The sequence below is a fragment of the Myotis yumanensis genome, unplaced genomic scaffold (genome assembly GCF_028538775.1).
Source record: "Myotis yumanensis isolate MYYU_CA2020_CCGP unplaced genomic scaffold, mMyoYum1.0.hap1 SCAF_8, whole genome shotgun sequence".
Lineage (NCBI taxonomy): Eukaryota > Metazoa > Chordata > Mammalia > Chiroptera > Vespertilionidae > Myotis > Myotis yumanensis.
The window spans coordinates 49,771,376-49,788,917 of record NW_027223759.1 but is presented as its reverse complement, the minus strand read 5'-3'; the positions used below and the strand labels follow the sequence as shown (position 1 = coordinate 49,788,917).

General features: G+C 38.1%; 1 protein-coding gene across 4 annotated transcripts in view; it reads right to left on the bottom strand.

The window, feature by feature from the left end:
* Nucleotides 1-4,408: 4,408 nt before the first annotated feature.
* The window catches only part of LOC139015265 (sodium channel protein type 1 subunit alpha), a 133,678-nt gene continuing 120,544 nt past the window's right edge, over nucleotides 4,409-17,542 (bottom strand). For all 4 annotated transcript variants that reach the window (XM_070422819.1, XM_070422820.1, XM_070422821.1 and 1 more), the window contains 5 exons: nucleotides 17,156-17,209; nucleotides 15,483-15,620; nucleotides 13,580-13,684; nucleotides 11,436-11,706; nucleotides 4,409-7,701 (listed from right to left, as the gene is read on the bottom strand). In XM_070422819.1, the coding sequence (XP_070278920.1) occupies nucleotides 6,524-7,701; nucleotides 11,436-11,706; nucleotides 13,580-13,684; nucleotides 15,483-15,620; nucleotides 17,156-17,209 (1,746 nt within the window). In that variant the 3' untranslated portion in view covers nucleotides 4,409-6,523. The remainder of the gene's footprint in view (nucleotides 7,702-11,435; nucleotides 11,707-13,579; nucleotides 13,685-15,482; nucleotides 15,621-17,155; nucleotides 17,210-17,542) is intronic.

The window sequence follows — 17,542 nt, the reverse complement described above, 5'->3', positions numbered from 1 at the left end:
CAATTCTCTTGTTCTTTCACTTGGGGGTTGATTTTGTCTTCCCATTTTGGCTACCTCTTTGGATCTGTGACTATGTATTAGGTAGATCTGCTACGCCTCTGAATCTGTAGTGCAGGACAGTGTCCAACAGTGTGTATGACTAATTAGATCAGGTAAAGACTCAAACCCTCCAGAGACCTGCCTCTGCCTGAAGACTGATTGGATTAACTCTTGAGTAACCCTCAGCCAATGGTCCACAGGTGTGGAGAGAGGTTTCCAACAGGTTGGGGCAATTGCTTCTGACTGGGGGATAATTGTCATTCTCAGTCTCCTAATGGGCCTCAGAAACTCCACAATGTGGGGCAAGGTGTTTTCCAATAGGGTGGGAAAACTGTCTTCCCCTCAGGCAAAAACCACCTTGATAGCAAAAGTCTTCCTAGGAAAGATGACCTCTCCAGCATGAGGAAATGACTCAGCAAGAAACCGTGGTGTCTGCCTTCTGAGCTTTAACCTTAGAGCCCTCAACCCTGGCTTCTGCATACCCAGCTCCAGTCCATTCTACCCACCCTCTGCCGCAGCACAAGGTGAGTGACTGCACACGAAATTTTGTGTGTTGGCCCTTTAAGAGGGTGCCTGCATTTCCAGCCATCTCTCCTCACAGACAGGAACCCTGCTGCTTTTTACAGTCAGATGTTATGTGAGCACCTTTCTCAGTTCTGGTGCTCTCTGCTGGGGAATGATGACCCAGAGTTCTCAGTGGGAACACTTCACAGCTGAGATATCTCCCCAAAACTTCAGCTGCTATCTTGGGGAGCCTGGCCAGCACTTTTGCAATTCTGCCCTTTCTTCCAGAGTCTATCTGGTCTCCACTTTCAGTCCTTGGTTATCAGTTGTTATTTCCAGCGAGTGTTCAGTGGATTATCCAGAATGTCTTTTTGTATTTTAGTTGTACTTCCAGTTTGGTCTGGAGAGTATGTCTGTGTACTGTTTAAATTATTACATATAGTACTACATATGTCTCCTTTTCCCCCCATTGACCTCTCCTGTCACCCCACCCCCCCAGCACATTCCCTCACCCCCCTAGTGCCTGTGTCCATTGATTATGCTTATGTGCATGCGTACAAGTCCTTTGGTTGATCTAGTCCCCCTCCACCTTGAAGTTTGATGGTCTGTTCGATGCTTCTTTGTCTCTGGATCTATTTTTGTTCATCAGTTTATGTTGTTCATTATATTTCACAAATGAGTGAGATCATGTGATATTTCTCTTTCTCTGACTGGCTTATTTCCCTTAACATAATGTTCTCCAGGTCCATCCATGCTGTTGTGAATGGTAAGAGTTTTTTGTTCTTTTCTGCAGCAGTGTAGTATTCCATTGTGTAGATGTACCACAGTTTTTTAACCCACGCATCTGCTGATGGGCACTTAGGCTGTCTCCAAATCTTAGCCATTGTATATTGTGCTGCTATGAACATAGGAGTGCATATGTCTTTTCTGATTGGTGTTTCTGATTTCTTGGGAGACACTTTTGCAATAAAATTATTTAAGTTGAATATGTTTAGCTTTATAAATACTTCTGACACTATTCTTTTTTTAAATTTTTAAAAATATATTTTTATTGATTTCAGAGAGGAAGGAAGAGGGAGAAAGGAATAGAAACATCCATGATGAGAGAGAATCATGGATTGGCTGCCTCCTGCAAGTCCCCCACTGGAGATTGAGCCCACAACCCAGACATGTGCCCTTGACCAGAATCGAACCTGGGACCTTTCAGTTCGCAGGCCGATGCTCTATCCACTGAGCAAAACTGGCTTGGGCTGACACTATTCTTAATATCTGGATTAACTGTAGGCATATGAAAACCTTGTCATGGGGTGCTGATCTGTGGAACTGTATTTGAGATGACTGGTTTCTATCCAAACAATTTCTGGGCTCCAGCATACATAGCTAATAAGCCAGTCATTTTCTCTTAAGATGTGGACCGAATCACCAGAACTTAGTTCTTATGGCTCCAATTTAGGTCTATCTAGCTTCAAATACTGAGTCTTAACTACAGATTTCTCACAAAATAGCCTTATTTTTAGCAATATAAAAATTATTATGAAGGGTAAAGAATATAATCATTTAGTTACTCATTAGAAAGATGACTTCCAGGAAACGAGTTAAAATATAGTATTCTTTAAGGTAATTGGAGGTAGCATATCTATGTTTGAGGGTAGAAGGAATAAATTTTAGGATACCAAAAACAGGTGGTAGAGTGAATACACATACATACACACTTCAATAACACACAGCAACAAAAAAATCATTCCTTCCCAAAAGACACACATATTTATCATATTTATATCCATATTTATCTATGTATCTAAATTTACACAAACACATAGATACATATAATTGATTTCCTTTGAACCCATTCGAGAATGAATTGAGACACCATCCCATTCACCCCTAAATATCTTAGTGTGCATTTTCCAAGAACAAGGACATTACCTATGGTGATGTAATAGCAGCACTATACTTAATAAAGTTAGGAAAATTAACCCATTGAGAATGATAATAATTAATCAACAGTCTATCTTTTTTTAAGTGTTTTTTTAAGAATAATTTTTATTTATTTATTTTTAAATATATTTTATTGATTTTTTACAGAGATTAAGGAAAGGGATAGAGAGTTAGAAACATCGATGAGAGAGAAACATTGATCAGCTGCCTCCTGCACACCCCCCACTGGGGATGTGCCTGCAACCAAGGTACATGCCTTTGACCAGAATCGAACCTGGGACCCTTCAGTCCGCAGGCTGACGCTCTATATGCTGAGCCAAACTGGTTAGGGTAACAGTCTATCTTTAAACTTAGTTTTCCCAGTAATATCCATGATCACTATTATTTTTCTAGTCTGGTATCGAATCTAGAATCAAACATTATGCTTAGTTTTTATAGCTCATTAATGACAAGCAGCTCCTTAGCCTTTTTTCTTTTTATGACATTAATATTTTTGAAGATTTCAGTCATTATTTTATAGAATGCCCTCAATTTGATTTCATTTATGGTTAAATTCTGTTTGTGTAATTTTGACTGGATATCAAAACATTGCATGTCTTTTTCACTATAGTTGGTTCCATAATTGGTGATGTTATTTTTGAAGATAGTGTTTGCTAGATTTTTCCACCATAAACTTTGTTATTTTTATAATTTTTATAATTAATACAGAAGAGATACATTGAGACTATGTAAATTTCCTTTTCCTCATTGAACTCATCCATGAGTTTTAGTATTCATTGATTACTTTTACCTGAATCAGTTGTCATTATGAAGATGGCCAACTGGTGACTTTCTAACTCCATTATTTCTACTATACTTGACAGTTAACATTTAACTGTAAGGATTGGATTTGTCCTTTTTTCCACTTATTTATATTGTTATATACTGGTGGATTGTTATTTCATTCAATGGGTTATAATCTATTACTATCATTATTTATTTTGATGTCAAATTGCCTATTTTGACCAGTGAGAACCCCCTTTAAGATGTTTACTATGTCTTACACTAACATCACTTCATTACATGAGCATTAGTTACTTTTTGGTACAAAAATATTATGCAAAATAATACAAAAATGAGTATGTTGATCTTTAGAATTATGTTCACCAGTTCTCTTTGTATTTGTTGAGTACTGGTATGGATGTGGAGTATAAAAAATTGGCAAGAATTCTGCTATAATTCTTATTTATATTGATTGGAAATAGGAAATTCTTTTTAGCCATTGATACATCAGTAATATTTTCATGTTGTTTTAGGGCTACGATGTGAAAAGACAAGGTTGTTGAAGGATGAGAGAAACACTGTACATTACTGTTCCTTTTCTTGTCAAGGTCATATTCTCCCTTCTGGCTTCATAACTGAGATTGTCAAATGCAGCCACTGCCAACCCAGAGCAGCTCAACAAAGGAACTGGGGATAAATACCCAATTCACTCTTCTCCCATCAGTGCTTTCCTGATGCTGCTTCCCATTGGCCAAAGCAGTTGTGAGCTGAGAGTAAGAGATTGATTGATGAGACTGATGCAATGCATACAATTACCCTCATACAGAGCAGCATGGAGAAACGTGGAAAAGTGTGGCTCTGGGGGTACAAACAAAATATTCAACTCACACATAGCAACTTTCACATTTTTAAAATACAAATTTAAGGGATTCTTTTTGTGCTTCAAGTCGCCATCCACCATCATTTGGGTTTCCTTACGTTTCCTCCTGGAGACACCAGCTTATACTCTGACATTAGTTCTTTCTCCTAACAGAGACACACCTTACTGTCAGCCCAGGTAGACCCAGTTGTGGGTGTATGTGTGTGTGTTTAGCTTCCCTTCTCCCCCAGTTTGTTGAATAAAAATAGCTTCATTTTGTTATAAATGAAGTTCCCAGGCAAACAATAAAATAGAAAATGTAATCTTTATTAGTTTTGCACATTTTTAATGTTGGTTAGCATCATTTAGGGTAACAGTAGCATTTTCCAGCATGCAGTTCACGAATACAGTTTATCTAAGTAGTTTTAAGAAAAAGAGGAGCCTACGGTTTACTTCATCTGTAAGAAACACAAAATGTCCTGATGTAATTGCCTAGATACGTTCACTACTCTATTTTTTTTTGTGTGTGTGGGGGGGGGGGGGGGAATTATGTGAAACCCACATCATATTTACCGCACTCTAAAGCAGCATGACTCCAAAGAAATAAAAATATAAACAGAAGTTAGAAAAAAGGACAGAAATGAAAGATAAACACTACCTTCAATCAGCTAGTGCAGATGCCATCAAAAAGTGTAAATAAAATTTCATACCCTTTTCCAATTGCAAAGCATAATTTGGATGTGAATTGTGAACCCATTTTGGCCCTTAAAATTATGAAATAATCTAAAATTAGCAAATGTAATAAAATGCAGAAATACACAACTACCCAGTCTTGTTTTCATTTCTTTTTTAGCAAATTTCTTCCATTAAAAAGTACTATGGACAGAAAGTAAGAAAAGTGATTGTGATCTCAACCTGAAGGTAATTTTCTCTTCATATTTATGTACATAATGCTGAAAAATAAAATAAAATGACTTTTTTTTTTACAATATTTATATTTGCTTATAAAATTCTAAACACATTTTTAACAGGTTAAGCAAGATTCTTTTTTTTTGTTTATTTTTAAACATGTCTGTACAGTCTGGCTATACACCATATGTTATCCACTTAAAATTTAAAAATAACCAAAAGGCTATTAAAGTGCTGCAAACTATTGCTTAATGACATAAAGAAATGAAGTTGGCTGAACAATTTCCTTGACTTTACCACTGACATACGGTTTCTCATAAATGAGATTCTGAGCAGTGGGAGAAACCAGATATAGCGGCATGGTAATAAAAACATGCATTTATAGCATCCAAACTATTTATAATGGTACATAATATTTTATATTACCTATGTAAAGCTTGCACTCTACATTTCTTGTGGTACATATTTGATGCAATAAATACTGTGCTTAGGTCATTATTTGCTTGCTCAAACGTGCACCACAGGGTAAAATGACTATTTACATAATAAATAGCATTTCAGTAACATATACAGCGTTGACCTTGCTGAGCTGAAGATGGCTAAACGAAGTGCAGGATTAAGCAGAAATTTATAAAGGGTTCTTTTGGTCAATTCAGTCTTCAGGGGAGAAGCAATGCTCATTATTTAGTTTTTTTTAATACAATAAACAGAAACATAACATTATGATTCCAGACATTTGAATGAAGTTTGCACCTACTAACATTTAGTGGCCTACCACCCCCAAAATGATGTACTTGGTCTAGGGGCTGGATTTGAAAACAAAAACACAAAACAAGATGAGCAAAGCACCTCCAATTATCACCTAATTACCCCTCCGGAAACATGGATGGAATTTAAGAACTCATTGTTTTCCTTGTGACCTTTTTTCATGCATGATCTCTAAGTGTAGCATGCCCTCATGCAAACCAAGTCTTTGTTCAGATAGGAGGGCAATGTGATTGCCATCACTCCCGGTGGCATACCTGGTAAAGAGGTCCTTTAATCTATTTCCTAACAGAAACCCCGTTTACAAAAATAGTCACATATAATAAACAACATATGGATTAAAAAAAAGATGAATCCACTAACAGATTTTGTAAAAATGTGACAAATGTGGCAGTTGAAATGCAAAAGAGTGGATACAATTACTACACTAAAGTGTTTCATGTTAAACAACCCAAATCATAGGTTTGCACCCCTTGGAATGGGTCCTCACGTTCTGAGTAGCTGTTTTGTCTCTTGTCTTCAGCAGTGTCAGCTGGTAGTGAGAACAGTAACCTCCTGTCATCTCCCCTTTACACAGAGTTGCAGTTTTCTGACAAGGGTCACTTATTGTAGGCACTGACCTTAAGTAGATTTGTGTAAAAACAGTCAGTTTGGCATTGACCTCCTCAAGGAGTCCTGTTGACAAAAATACATCACCTTCACAGGCTGTAAACAAATAGTAACCCAATTATTTTTGTTTGTTTCTGTTTATTTCCCCTTGGCTTTTTTATCTTTGCCTTCTTGCTCGTGTTTTTCCACGATTGGCTTTGTTACCCGATCATAGGAGGGTGGACAAACTGCTGTGGACATGGTCAGGTCAGTTTTTTCTGTAATAGAATTTTCATTTATTCTGTCAATGATCATGTCTTCTTTTGCAAGAAGATTAACCCCACCTTTGATTCTATTTTTGTTATACATAAATGAAGCTTGTTTTACAGTTCGCCTTAAAAGGTAGCGCCTGTAAGCACGCTGAATAATTACAGCGGACATCTCCTCTTGTTTTCGTTTTAAAGTTGTAGTAATTGGCTGGTAGGAGGCCTTTGATGGATTAGAAGCCATGAATCGTTCTTCCATCTGTATTCGGAGAGCGTCCATCTCTCCACTTTCCCCCAGAACCCTCTTAGTAAAAGCAAACAGGATGTCAAGACAGTGGATCCGGTCACCACTGACCATGGGCAGGTCCATGGCAATGAGCTGGAGTTTGTTTGGCTGTGGCAAATTGAGAGGGGGTTCAAGAGCAGCTGCAAACTGTGATAATTTTTCAAATTCCATGAACTGGGTAGCATCGGGGTCAAACTTCTCCCAAACCTCGTAGAACATCTCAAAGTCATCCTCACTCAGGGGCTCTGCACTTTCTTCAGTAGCAACACTGAAGTTCTCCAGGATGACAGCAATGTACATGTTCACCACAACCAGAAAGGATATGATGATGTAACTGACGAAAAAGAAAATCCCCACCGATGGGTTCCCACAGTCTCCTTCAACTGAACTTCCTGGATTAACTTTTTTAGGGTCACAGTCTGGGGGTCCACTATTAAGAATAGGTGCTAGCAACCCGTCCCAGCCAGCAGAGGTGGTAATCTGGAACAGGCAGATCATGCTGTTGCCAAAGGTTTCAAAGTTGAACATGTCATCAATTCCAACTTCCCTCTTGACATAGGCAAAGTTGGACATTCCAAAGATGGCGTAGATGAACATGACCAGGAAGAGCAGGAGGCCGATGTTAAACAACGCAGGGAGGGACATCATCAGAGCAAAGAGCAGCGTGCGGATCCCCTTCGCCCCTTTGATCAGACGTAGGATTCGTCCAATCCTGGCAAGACGGATCACTCGGAACAGGGTAGGGGACACAAAATATTTTTCTATCAGCTCAGCCAGAAACATGCCTATAGATAAAAAAATGAGGATGCCAACCAATGAAGAAGTTATCTATTAAAATAACACTTAAGTTTCTGTGAAGGCTGTAAGGTAAAGTTCAGAGTATTGAAATTCAGTTACATAATAATAAATTTGACACACACACACATCCTATCTAATAATATAGAAACATAGTAATTAACCATACCTCTGCTACGCTTCCCATTGGCTAATCAGGGTGATATGCAAATTAACTGCCAACAAAGATGGCGACCGGCAGCCAGGCAGCTGAAGCAAACATGAGGCTTGCTTGCTCCAGTGATGGAGGAAGCCAAGGTTCCCCGTCTACCACAGCTGGGCTCTGAGCTCCAGTCTAAGCAACAATGTTGCAATTATAGAAGCTAAACAAACCCCAAATACCTGCTTTCAGCCAGCTGGCCTTGGAGCTGGACCCGCAACAAAGTTTCAATTATAGAAGGTAAATAAATCCCAGAATAAAAAAGAAAAAAAGGAGAGACTAGGAGCTTCAGTTGCAGACTTGGCCTGCCTGAAAACAGCCCTCAGCCCCTCATCCAGGCTGGCCAGGCACCCCATTGGGGACCCCCACCCTGAAGGGGGTGTGGGGAGCCTGAAAACAGCCATCAGCCCCTCATCCAGGCTGGCAGGCACCCCAGTGAGGACCCCCACCCTAAAGGGGGTGCGAGCAGCCTGAAAACAGCCATCAGCCCCTCACCCAGGCTGGCCAGGCACCCCAGTGGGGACCCCCACCCTGATCCTGGACACCCTTCAGGGCAAACCAGGCGGCCCCCACCCGTGCACCAGGCCTCTATCCTATATAGTAAAAGAGTAATATGCAAACTGACCCTAACAGCGGAATGATTGGTCACTCTGACACACACTGACCACCAGGGGGCAGATGGTCAATGCAGGAGCTGCCCTCTGGTGGTCAGTGTGCTCCCACATGGGGGAGTTCTGCTCAGCCACAAGCAAGGCTGATGGCTGCCAGTACAGTGGTGGTGGTGGGAGCCTCTCCTGCCTCCTCAGCAGCACTAAGGAGTCAGGCAGTGGAGACAGAAGGTCTGCTCCCCGCTGGCAAGTGGACATCCCCTGAGGGCTGCCAGGCTGGTAGAGGGATGTCTGATTGCCATATTAGGCCCAATCCCCTGGGGAGCAGGCCTCAGCCAGCAGGTGGTCATCCCCCGAGGGGTCCCAGACTGCAAGAGGGCACAGGCCGGGCTGAGGGACCCCCCTTCCCGAGTGCACAAATTTTTGTGCACCAGGCCTCTAGTATATATATAATTGTATATAATATAGGTTATAAATAAACCAAAATTTTGACATTCAGTATTAAGTTAACTCAATATTTACAACAGATGGAATATTTTTAACCCCAAATTCATATGTTAAAGCCCAAACCACCCTCCCTGTGATGGTATTTGGAGAAAAGGCCTTTGGGAAATAATTAGGTTTACATTGGATCCTGAGGGTGGGCCTTCATGGTGGATTAGTTCCATTATAAGAAGAGACACTGGAGAGCTTCCTGTCCCTTTTCAAGCCCCCCCTCCCCACAGCCATGTGAGGACACAGTGAGAAGGTGGCTGTCTACAAGGCAAGAAGGGAGCTCTCATCAGAAACCCACCATGCTGGCACCTTGATCTTGGATTTTTAATCTCCAGAACTTTGAGAAAATAAATTTCAGTTGTTCAAGCCACCTGTTCTGTTATGGCAGTCTGAGTTAAAACAACATTCAGTTCAATAAAAATTTTACAGTACTTTTTGACTTTATAAACTATTTATGAGCTTACTTAAAATTTCCAGACTGAATCTATAAAAAAATAAGTTAAAATTCTCAATTCTGGCTGAATAGTGTTGGCCAATAGTATAAGAACAAATTTACATGAATATACTTTTTTTTCTTCTAAAATGGCAAATCACATATCCTCTTTTCAGTCCTTAACCATCTAAAAGCATCTGCAGTTTTTGATGCTATCTTCATCTCTCCATGAATTTAATACTTTTCTGAGTCTCCTCTATAATATCTACACTAATAAAAGACAAAGATGCGAATTGACTATACCTTCGCTACGCCCATCAGCCAATCAGAAGAGTATGCAAATTAACCCAACAAAGATGGCCGTTAAATTTGCATACTGCAGGCAGGGCGGGACAGGCCATCCACCGCCTGCCCCGCCACCACCTGGGCCTGCCACCTGCAACCTGGGGCGGCGGGGCGGGACAGCGCCATCCGCTGCCCGCACGGCCTCCATCCAGCCCTTCGGTGTGTGACCCAGGGTGGCCGGGCGGGACAGCAGCAATCCACCACCCACCCGGCCTCCATCCAGCCCTCCCATGTGCGACTCCGGGCAGCTGGGCAGGACAGCAGCGGAGACAGGAGGAAGCCAGGTGGCGAAGATGGGAGGGAGTCAGGCAGTGAAGACGGAAGGAATCAAGGCGGGCTTTGCTCCCTTCTTCACTGCTTCGCTCTGGCCTCAGGAAGCCCTATTCTTGCAGGAATCTTCCTGCAACGGACCTCTAGTTTTTATATATTTATTTATAGATGCTCTGGTGTATGTATAAAGAAATCTAAGGCTGATGATCTTTTTGGTCTCCTGTAGCTGATACTGGTCTCTCAGCTCTCTTCTTTTACGTTTCTTTCTCCTTTTACCATTTAAATAACGAAATAATAATTGTACTGAAGAGGAGCTCAAGAAACCAAGTGTCTTGGAGTTACACTGTCTCATTCTGTACAGGGTAAGTAAGCCTACATAATTGTGCATGTGTGTGTATGTGTGTGTGGAGAGAGAGAGAGAAAGAGAGAGAGAGAGAGAGAGAGAGAGAGAGAAAATAAGAGAGATGCATACAACTTAAGTACCGTATCCACAAAGGATTACATGAGGGATTAGTGTAGGAATCAAAGGCTACATACAACGTATGAATTGGGTATCAACCAACTTCTTCAGAGAGGGGAATGACATAAAAATCTTCCTAATGGAGGTGCCCCACATTGGATGGTTAAATATTGACCTAATCATATTATCTGGTTTAGGAAAGAGTGCATGCTTCAGTCCCATGGACAGACTTCTTTGTTTCACTGGAGCTGGAGTTGTATCTTTAACAAGATGAGCTATTGCTCATGTGACCTGTTGAAGGGTTTTGAACAAACATCAAACAATGTCCCATGCCACCTGTACTCTCCTTTGTGCATCATTACTATAAACCCTTTCAGAAAATCTCTACCTGATATCCTTAAAGAACTTCTGATAGGAATTTGGTAACATTTTTTGTTTTTATTTTTATTATTTTCTCACTCTAGGCTTTATCTTCTCTTGTCATCTATTTCTAGTCCTATCTACTTGCTGATGGCTCTATGTCCATATCTCTGATGCAATGTATTTCCTAAATACCAGACTAAATTTCTAGTCTTCTTCTCAATAGAGCCATCTAGATAATGTATAGGCTATTCAATCTCAACATCTCAAAACATTTTGATCTCAGTGAATAGTACATTTCTAATTCAAATGAATGAAAGTTTATTATATTGACAAATAATACACCTAGTATCTAGAATGGACAGAATAGGATACAATACTGTATGTATAGCAGGAGCCTCATTTTGTAAGAAAAGCAAACGCACCTGGATGAAATACATAAACATTTTCTTAGTGGTTAACTCTGAGTGGTGGGGTGACCTCTAATTTAAACTTGATTGTTCCCACTTTTACTTTTATTGAACTGAACTTAAGAGACTTTAAATACTTCTTACCTACAATGGAGAGAATGACAACCACAAAATCAAAAATATTCCAGCCTATGGTAAAATAATAATGGCGGAGGGAGATGAGCTTCAGAACACACTCTCCGGTGAACAGCACAATGAACACCAGGTTGATGCGTGCCAAAACGCTAGTTACATATTCACTTTGGTCATCTGTTTCTACCATCATTGTGACCATGTTGAGACAGATGAGGATCATAATGCTTATGTCAAAAACTTGTCTGGTTACAAAGTCAAAGACCATTCCTTGATATTTGTTCTGTAGAGAAACAGAAATGCTTTTAGCAACAGAATAGTTTTTCTGTACATATTAACATCTATAGAAACACTTTCTCCATTGACTCCCTAGTATTGTACAGAGTAACCATTGGCCCTGAATTTTGTAAAAGGTGGTTTATAATGTATTACTTTTTTTTTTTTTTTTAAATATATTTTATTGATTTTTTACAGAGAGGAAGGGAGAGGGATAGAGAGTTAGAAACATCGATGAGAGAGAAACATCGACCCGCTGCCTCCTGCACACGTCCTACTGGGGATGTGCCCGCAACCAAGGTACATGCCCTTGACCGGAATCGAACCTGGGACCTTTCAGTCCTCAGGCCGACGCTCTATCCACTGAGCCAAACCGGTCTGGCATAATGTATTACTTTTTAAAAATATATTTTTATTGATTTCAGAGAGAAAGGGAGAGAGAGAGATAGAAACATCAATGATGAGAGAGAATCATTGATTGGCTGCCTCCTGCACACCTCACACTGGGGATTGAGCCTGGAACCCAGGCCTGTGCCCTCACCAGGAATCGAACCATGACTTCCTGATTTATAAGTCAATGCTCAACCACTGATCCATGCCGACTGGGCAATACATTAATTTTTTTAATTCAGTTATCTAAATTGCTGTTTATCAAAGTGTTTTCCACAGAATAACAATCTCTTCTCAAAAGGAGATTTCTGATAAGAAACATTGCATAGTAATACAAATGCATATTAACGTATTAAGTTTATAAGAAGGTAAGAAATCTGCTTTATTTTGTTTTACCACAATGTCCCAGTATCAGTTGAACCATGCATCCATTTCAAAATGCAGTATCTAATAACATTCCGTTTGTCTTATTCTCAAAGAATGTTCAAGGGAACTTGGGATTTCTAGGACATTTTGCATTTAAAGTTCATTTATGGCAGTATTGATGTTCTTCCACCGCACAGTCTTTGCTGACATTGTCAGTCACAGAATTCTGATTGAGTCTATGCGGGGATAATCAGACCAGAAAAGCCCTCCCTTATTCTTTGATGTCAAAAATTCACATCCTCAAAAAAGGAGACATATGTACCACTCTTTGTAATATTTTAAGCAATAAAACAAAAATTTTAAAAAATTCACATCCTCAGCCTGGCTGGTGCTTAATTGGGCATCCTATCATGCACCAAAAGGTTGCTGGTTCTATTTCTTGTCAAGGCACTTGCCTGGGTTGTGGGCTCCATTCTTGGTAGGGGGTGTAGAGGAGGCAGCTAATCAATGTTCCATTCTCACATCATGTTTCCCTTTCTTTCTCCCTTTCTTTTCCTCTCTCTCTAAAACTCAATAAAGACATTTTTTTTAATTCACATCCCTTGTCACTGATCCATGGTTCTGCTCCCCAGATCTGCCACTGTCAGTCACTGCCAGTCATTGTCTGGCTCATTTCCCTAGGTCACTGAGGAACTCTGAGGATATCTTCTATCTTACATTTTTCCTATACACAGTTGACCCATTTCTACTTCTACTGTTGAGGCTTATCAAGGGAAAGTTTATATTACTCATCATTCTCAAGAATGCAACTGCTGGCTAGCATATTATGAAAGTTTACTAGTATTTTGTGTCCTTTGCCATTTAGTTTGGATTCTAACTGTATAATTCTAAATCCCTTGAAATTAAGAGCACGTTTTCTATTTCTTCTTCTTTTTTATTTTTGGTCTCTCTCTTTTTTAAAATAATTTTTACCATTACCATAAAAGATATGAATTAATGATGTTTTAAAAAATTGAAGAAATCTTTGAGGCTAGAAACGTTAGCAGCTATCTCTCTTGTAAGAAAACCCATGCAAGTTTTTGTTTTTGGTATATTTTCCCCCCATATCATTTGGTATTTCTTACTCCTGGTCGAGGTATAGGCTTTTGTGGCTTTTTCGATCCTAATTTTTTCATTGCATTATAATATTTCTTCTGTTCTTCTGTCATAAAGATGTCTTGACCTCCAAAGTATAGAAAAGAAAAAACAAAACTAGTTAAAACTATGTCCCTTTGCACACAATATTTCAATGATAAACTTAAAATAGGAAAGGGGTAGCTAAAAAAGGAAATGCAAACTTCAACCAGTTAGGATAATTATGCCTGGGACTTAAAATTTGAAAAATTAAAAGTACATTTTAGGTACTATAATCCTATTTAATTCTCACAATCACTGAAATTGACTTTATTATTTTCATTATCCTATATAATAAAAGGCTAATATGCAAATCGACTGAATAGTGAAACAACTGGTCACGATGACACGCACTGACCACCAGGGGGAGGATGCTCAATGCAGGAGCTGCCTCCTGGTGGTCAGTTTGCTCCCACAGAAGGAGCATTAGCAGCAGTGTGGCAGTGAGACATCCCCTGAGGGCTCCTGGACTGCGAGAGGGCACAGGCTGGGCTGAGGGACTTCCGTGAGTGCATGAATCTCATGCACCAGGCCTCTAGTATATACTAAGAAAATATACTGAGCAAATGAGATGAAAGAGCAATACACAAAGAAAGGAAAATAAATGGCAAAAAAGCACTTGAAAACACATTCAAACCTACCAATAAAAGACAAAGGTAAAATAAACCCTAGCCAGTTTGACTCAATGGATAGAGTATTGGCCCATGGACTGAAGGGTCCTGGTTTTGATTCCAGTCAAGGGGACATACTTCAATTGCAGGCTCAATCCCTGACCCTGGTTGGGGCTCATGGAGGAGGCAACCAATGGATGTCTCTCTCACTTTGATGTCTCTCTCTCTGTCTCTTCCCTTCACTTCCACTCACTCTATCAATGGGAAATATCCTCCAGTGAGGATTAACAACAACAAAAATAAATAAATAAAATGAAATACTAATTTAATTTATCAAATATCAAGTAGTAAAAACAAAGAGTGTTTGATGTTAGTGAAGCAGCTGTGACTTGGGCACACCTGTGCATAGCTATTGGCAGTGTAAGTGGGCTTGTTATTTTGGGAAAGCAAACTACTTTACTCTGGGAATTTATCTTACTGAAATAATTAAAACTGGTTTTCCCCACAAAAACTTTTGACAAGACACTATTTAAATCATTAAAGATTAGAAGCAACCTAAATCATTAATATTATGGGAAGTGGTTAAGTAAATTATGATCATGTGTATATAAAGACTTAACAAAATACTTTAGTGTAATAAAAAAGAATTTATAATTATAGATAAAATAATTTCAATAACAAGAATCTGTATAGAGAAAATTTGAACAGAAAACATATAATGTGAATAGTGGTTACTCATGAGTAATGATATTTCTTTACTTTCCATATTTTCTATAATGTGCATATATATTTGGAAAGATGATAATAATATAAAGGGCTGTTTAATTCAATATGGGAACTGGTAGTTTATCGTTAAATATCAGGAAGAATGAAGTAGAAATATATAAAAGGAACCAATGAAGGGCTTTAGCTGGAAGATGTATTTTTAGGAGGGGAGTTGCAAGGATAAAACAACAAGTTGACTTTGGGAAAAGGGCATATGCCTGGGTTCCTTTCTAATATTCTCTTTCAAAAGATAGAAAATTTAGTTTCTGATTAAAAACAACAACAACACCAGAAGGGAGAGAGGATTTGTAAACCTATTCCCAGGGGTGTGAGCAGTGGATGGCAAGGGAGAGGATACAAAAAAAGACTTTCTTATACACACCCATTTGGTCTCTGAATTAAAGTATACTTTGGTGACGAGAATACCTCAAATAATTTTACTGTCTTTAGTGAGAGAGAAAATATTAGAAATACTTATCTTCTTTTTTTGCTGGTTGAAATTATCTATGATGACACCAATAAACAGATTCAAGGTGAAGAAGGACCCAAAGATGATGAAAATAACAAAATAAAGATACATATATAGACTTTCTTCATACTTAGGCTGCAATTCCACCTACCAAAGGAAAATATTTTGTAAAATATCACAATACATATTGAAACTAGAAGTCATTGGTACTTTTTCATGAGAATAGAAAAGAAAATTCCTAGTAATACTTAAGCAGTACTTCTTTTCTCTCTGTATCAACTACTTCTAAAAAAATCTCTGAAAGTGGCCTTTAAGGATGTCTTCATGTAAAAAAATATGGTTATCAGGACACTTGAGGATCTATTTTTATAAATGTAAATACAACTATCATCTTGATATTTGGACAGTAGTATGCAAAATTTGGAAAAATTTTTAAGGCACTGAATTTTAATAATTTAAAAATTAGTGAAAAAGTTTTACTTGCGTAAATATGTATACAATGTTTAGAAGCAACCATTTGTGCATACATGAATTTATTCAGCAAACAAGAATTGAGTTATTCGTTTAGATTTTCAGCATCGTATCTTTAACATTACAACATTCACTGAATTTTTCAGATTTAGTAGATATAACTAGAACTCCATCTTATAAATCTTCAATTGATAATTTAATATCTAGATTGTGCTTATTGTAAATTAGCATTGAACTATTATCTATCACTTAGTAAAGGAGTAAAGAAGTCATTATGGATAGTTCACTCATAGGTTTATGTCCTTCTAAAGACAATAGAGTTAAAAGCCAACCAAAAACACTAAATGAAATAATAAGTAACCAAGTGAAATAACACAACTCTGGAGCATATCAGGATGATACTTAACATAAAACCAAAGCCACTTAGGGGAAGTGCTTATCAAGAAAGATAAAAGTGAGGTCTGTCAGGTCAGTTTAAAGATTATCGGGACAGTTTATAATGGTAGACTAAACAGATTGGGCTTCAGAATAAAAAATCAAGGCTGTTAGGAAAACCTTAATTTTGCAAAGTTTGAGTTGGAATGAGCGTGGATATTAGTTCTTTTCTTGAGACCGGAAAGAGGCTGTGGTAGGAGAAATCAAATAAAGTAGGTCTTTACTTTGGTGAGACACACTTAAAGGTATCTGTTGGCCATAGAAGTGATAACAGCATTAGTAAAGTATGGATACTAAAATCATATAAAAGAATTAATTTGAAAGGAACTGTTATAGAAATTTAAAGTTGCTTGGACCACAACATGTCAAACTTTCATACCATTCAATATGGGGAGTAACTATATATTTCAACCTCTTGATATTTGGACAGTAGTTGGCAATCACATATATTTTCACATTTGCTCCTGCACACCAAAATTATCACTGATGATATAATTAGTAGATAAGAGGATAAAAATAGGAACTATTTAATAGAAAGATATTTGTTAGTTATTAAATATGTGAATATGCTATTTCAGTTTGCCTTTCAAAATAGTTTGATCTTTGTAAGATCTTTTTTATAAACATTGGTATACTTGAATATTAATTTGAGTCATACTTTTCCCTTTATTTTTTTTTAATCATTGTAGAATCATTCCATTTGACTGCAATACTCTGCTGAATTAATTTGAGCACCTAACATATATTGTTTTAAAAAGTATATACAAAATACTTACATTTCTGGAATCAACTGCTGCATACATTATATCCATCCATCCTTTAAATGTGGCCTATAAAAAAAAGGACACATATGTTTTACTTTGGCATAAAAATAATTGAGATCTAACTTATAATAAATATTCTCACTTATGTATTTTTTACAAAGGAACATTTTCAAAAGACTTTCAAAACAAATTTGACATGGGTTTTGGAACAACACAATATCTAAGTAAGTCTTTTTATTTCTAGAACACATAATGAACAAAATGGTCATTAGATATCAAATACTTGTGATATTTGTGATTAAGAAATCACAAATACTTCTCAATTCTTTAGAGTTAATAAAATCATACAATTTAAAGTGCTATCAAAATTTGGTAGAATACTTTTATTTTTTATTTATT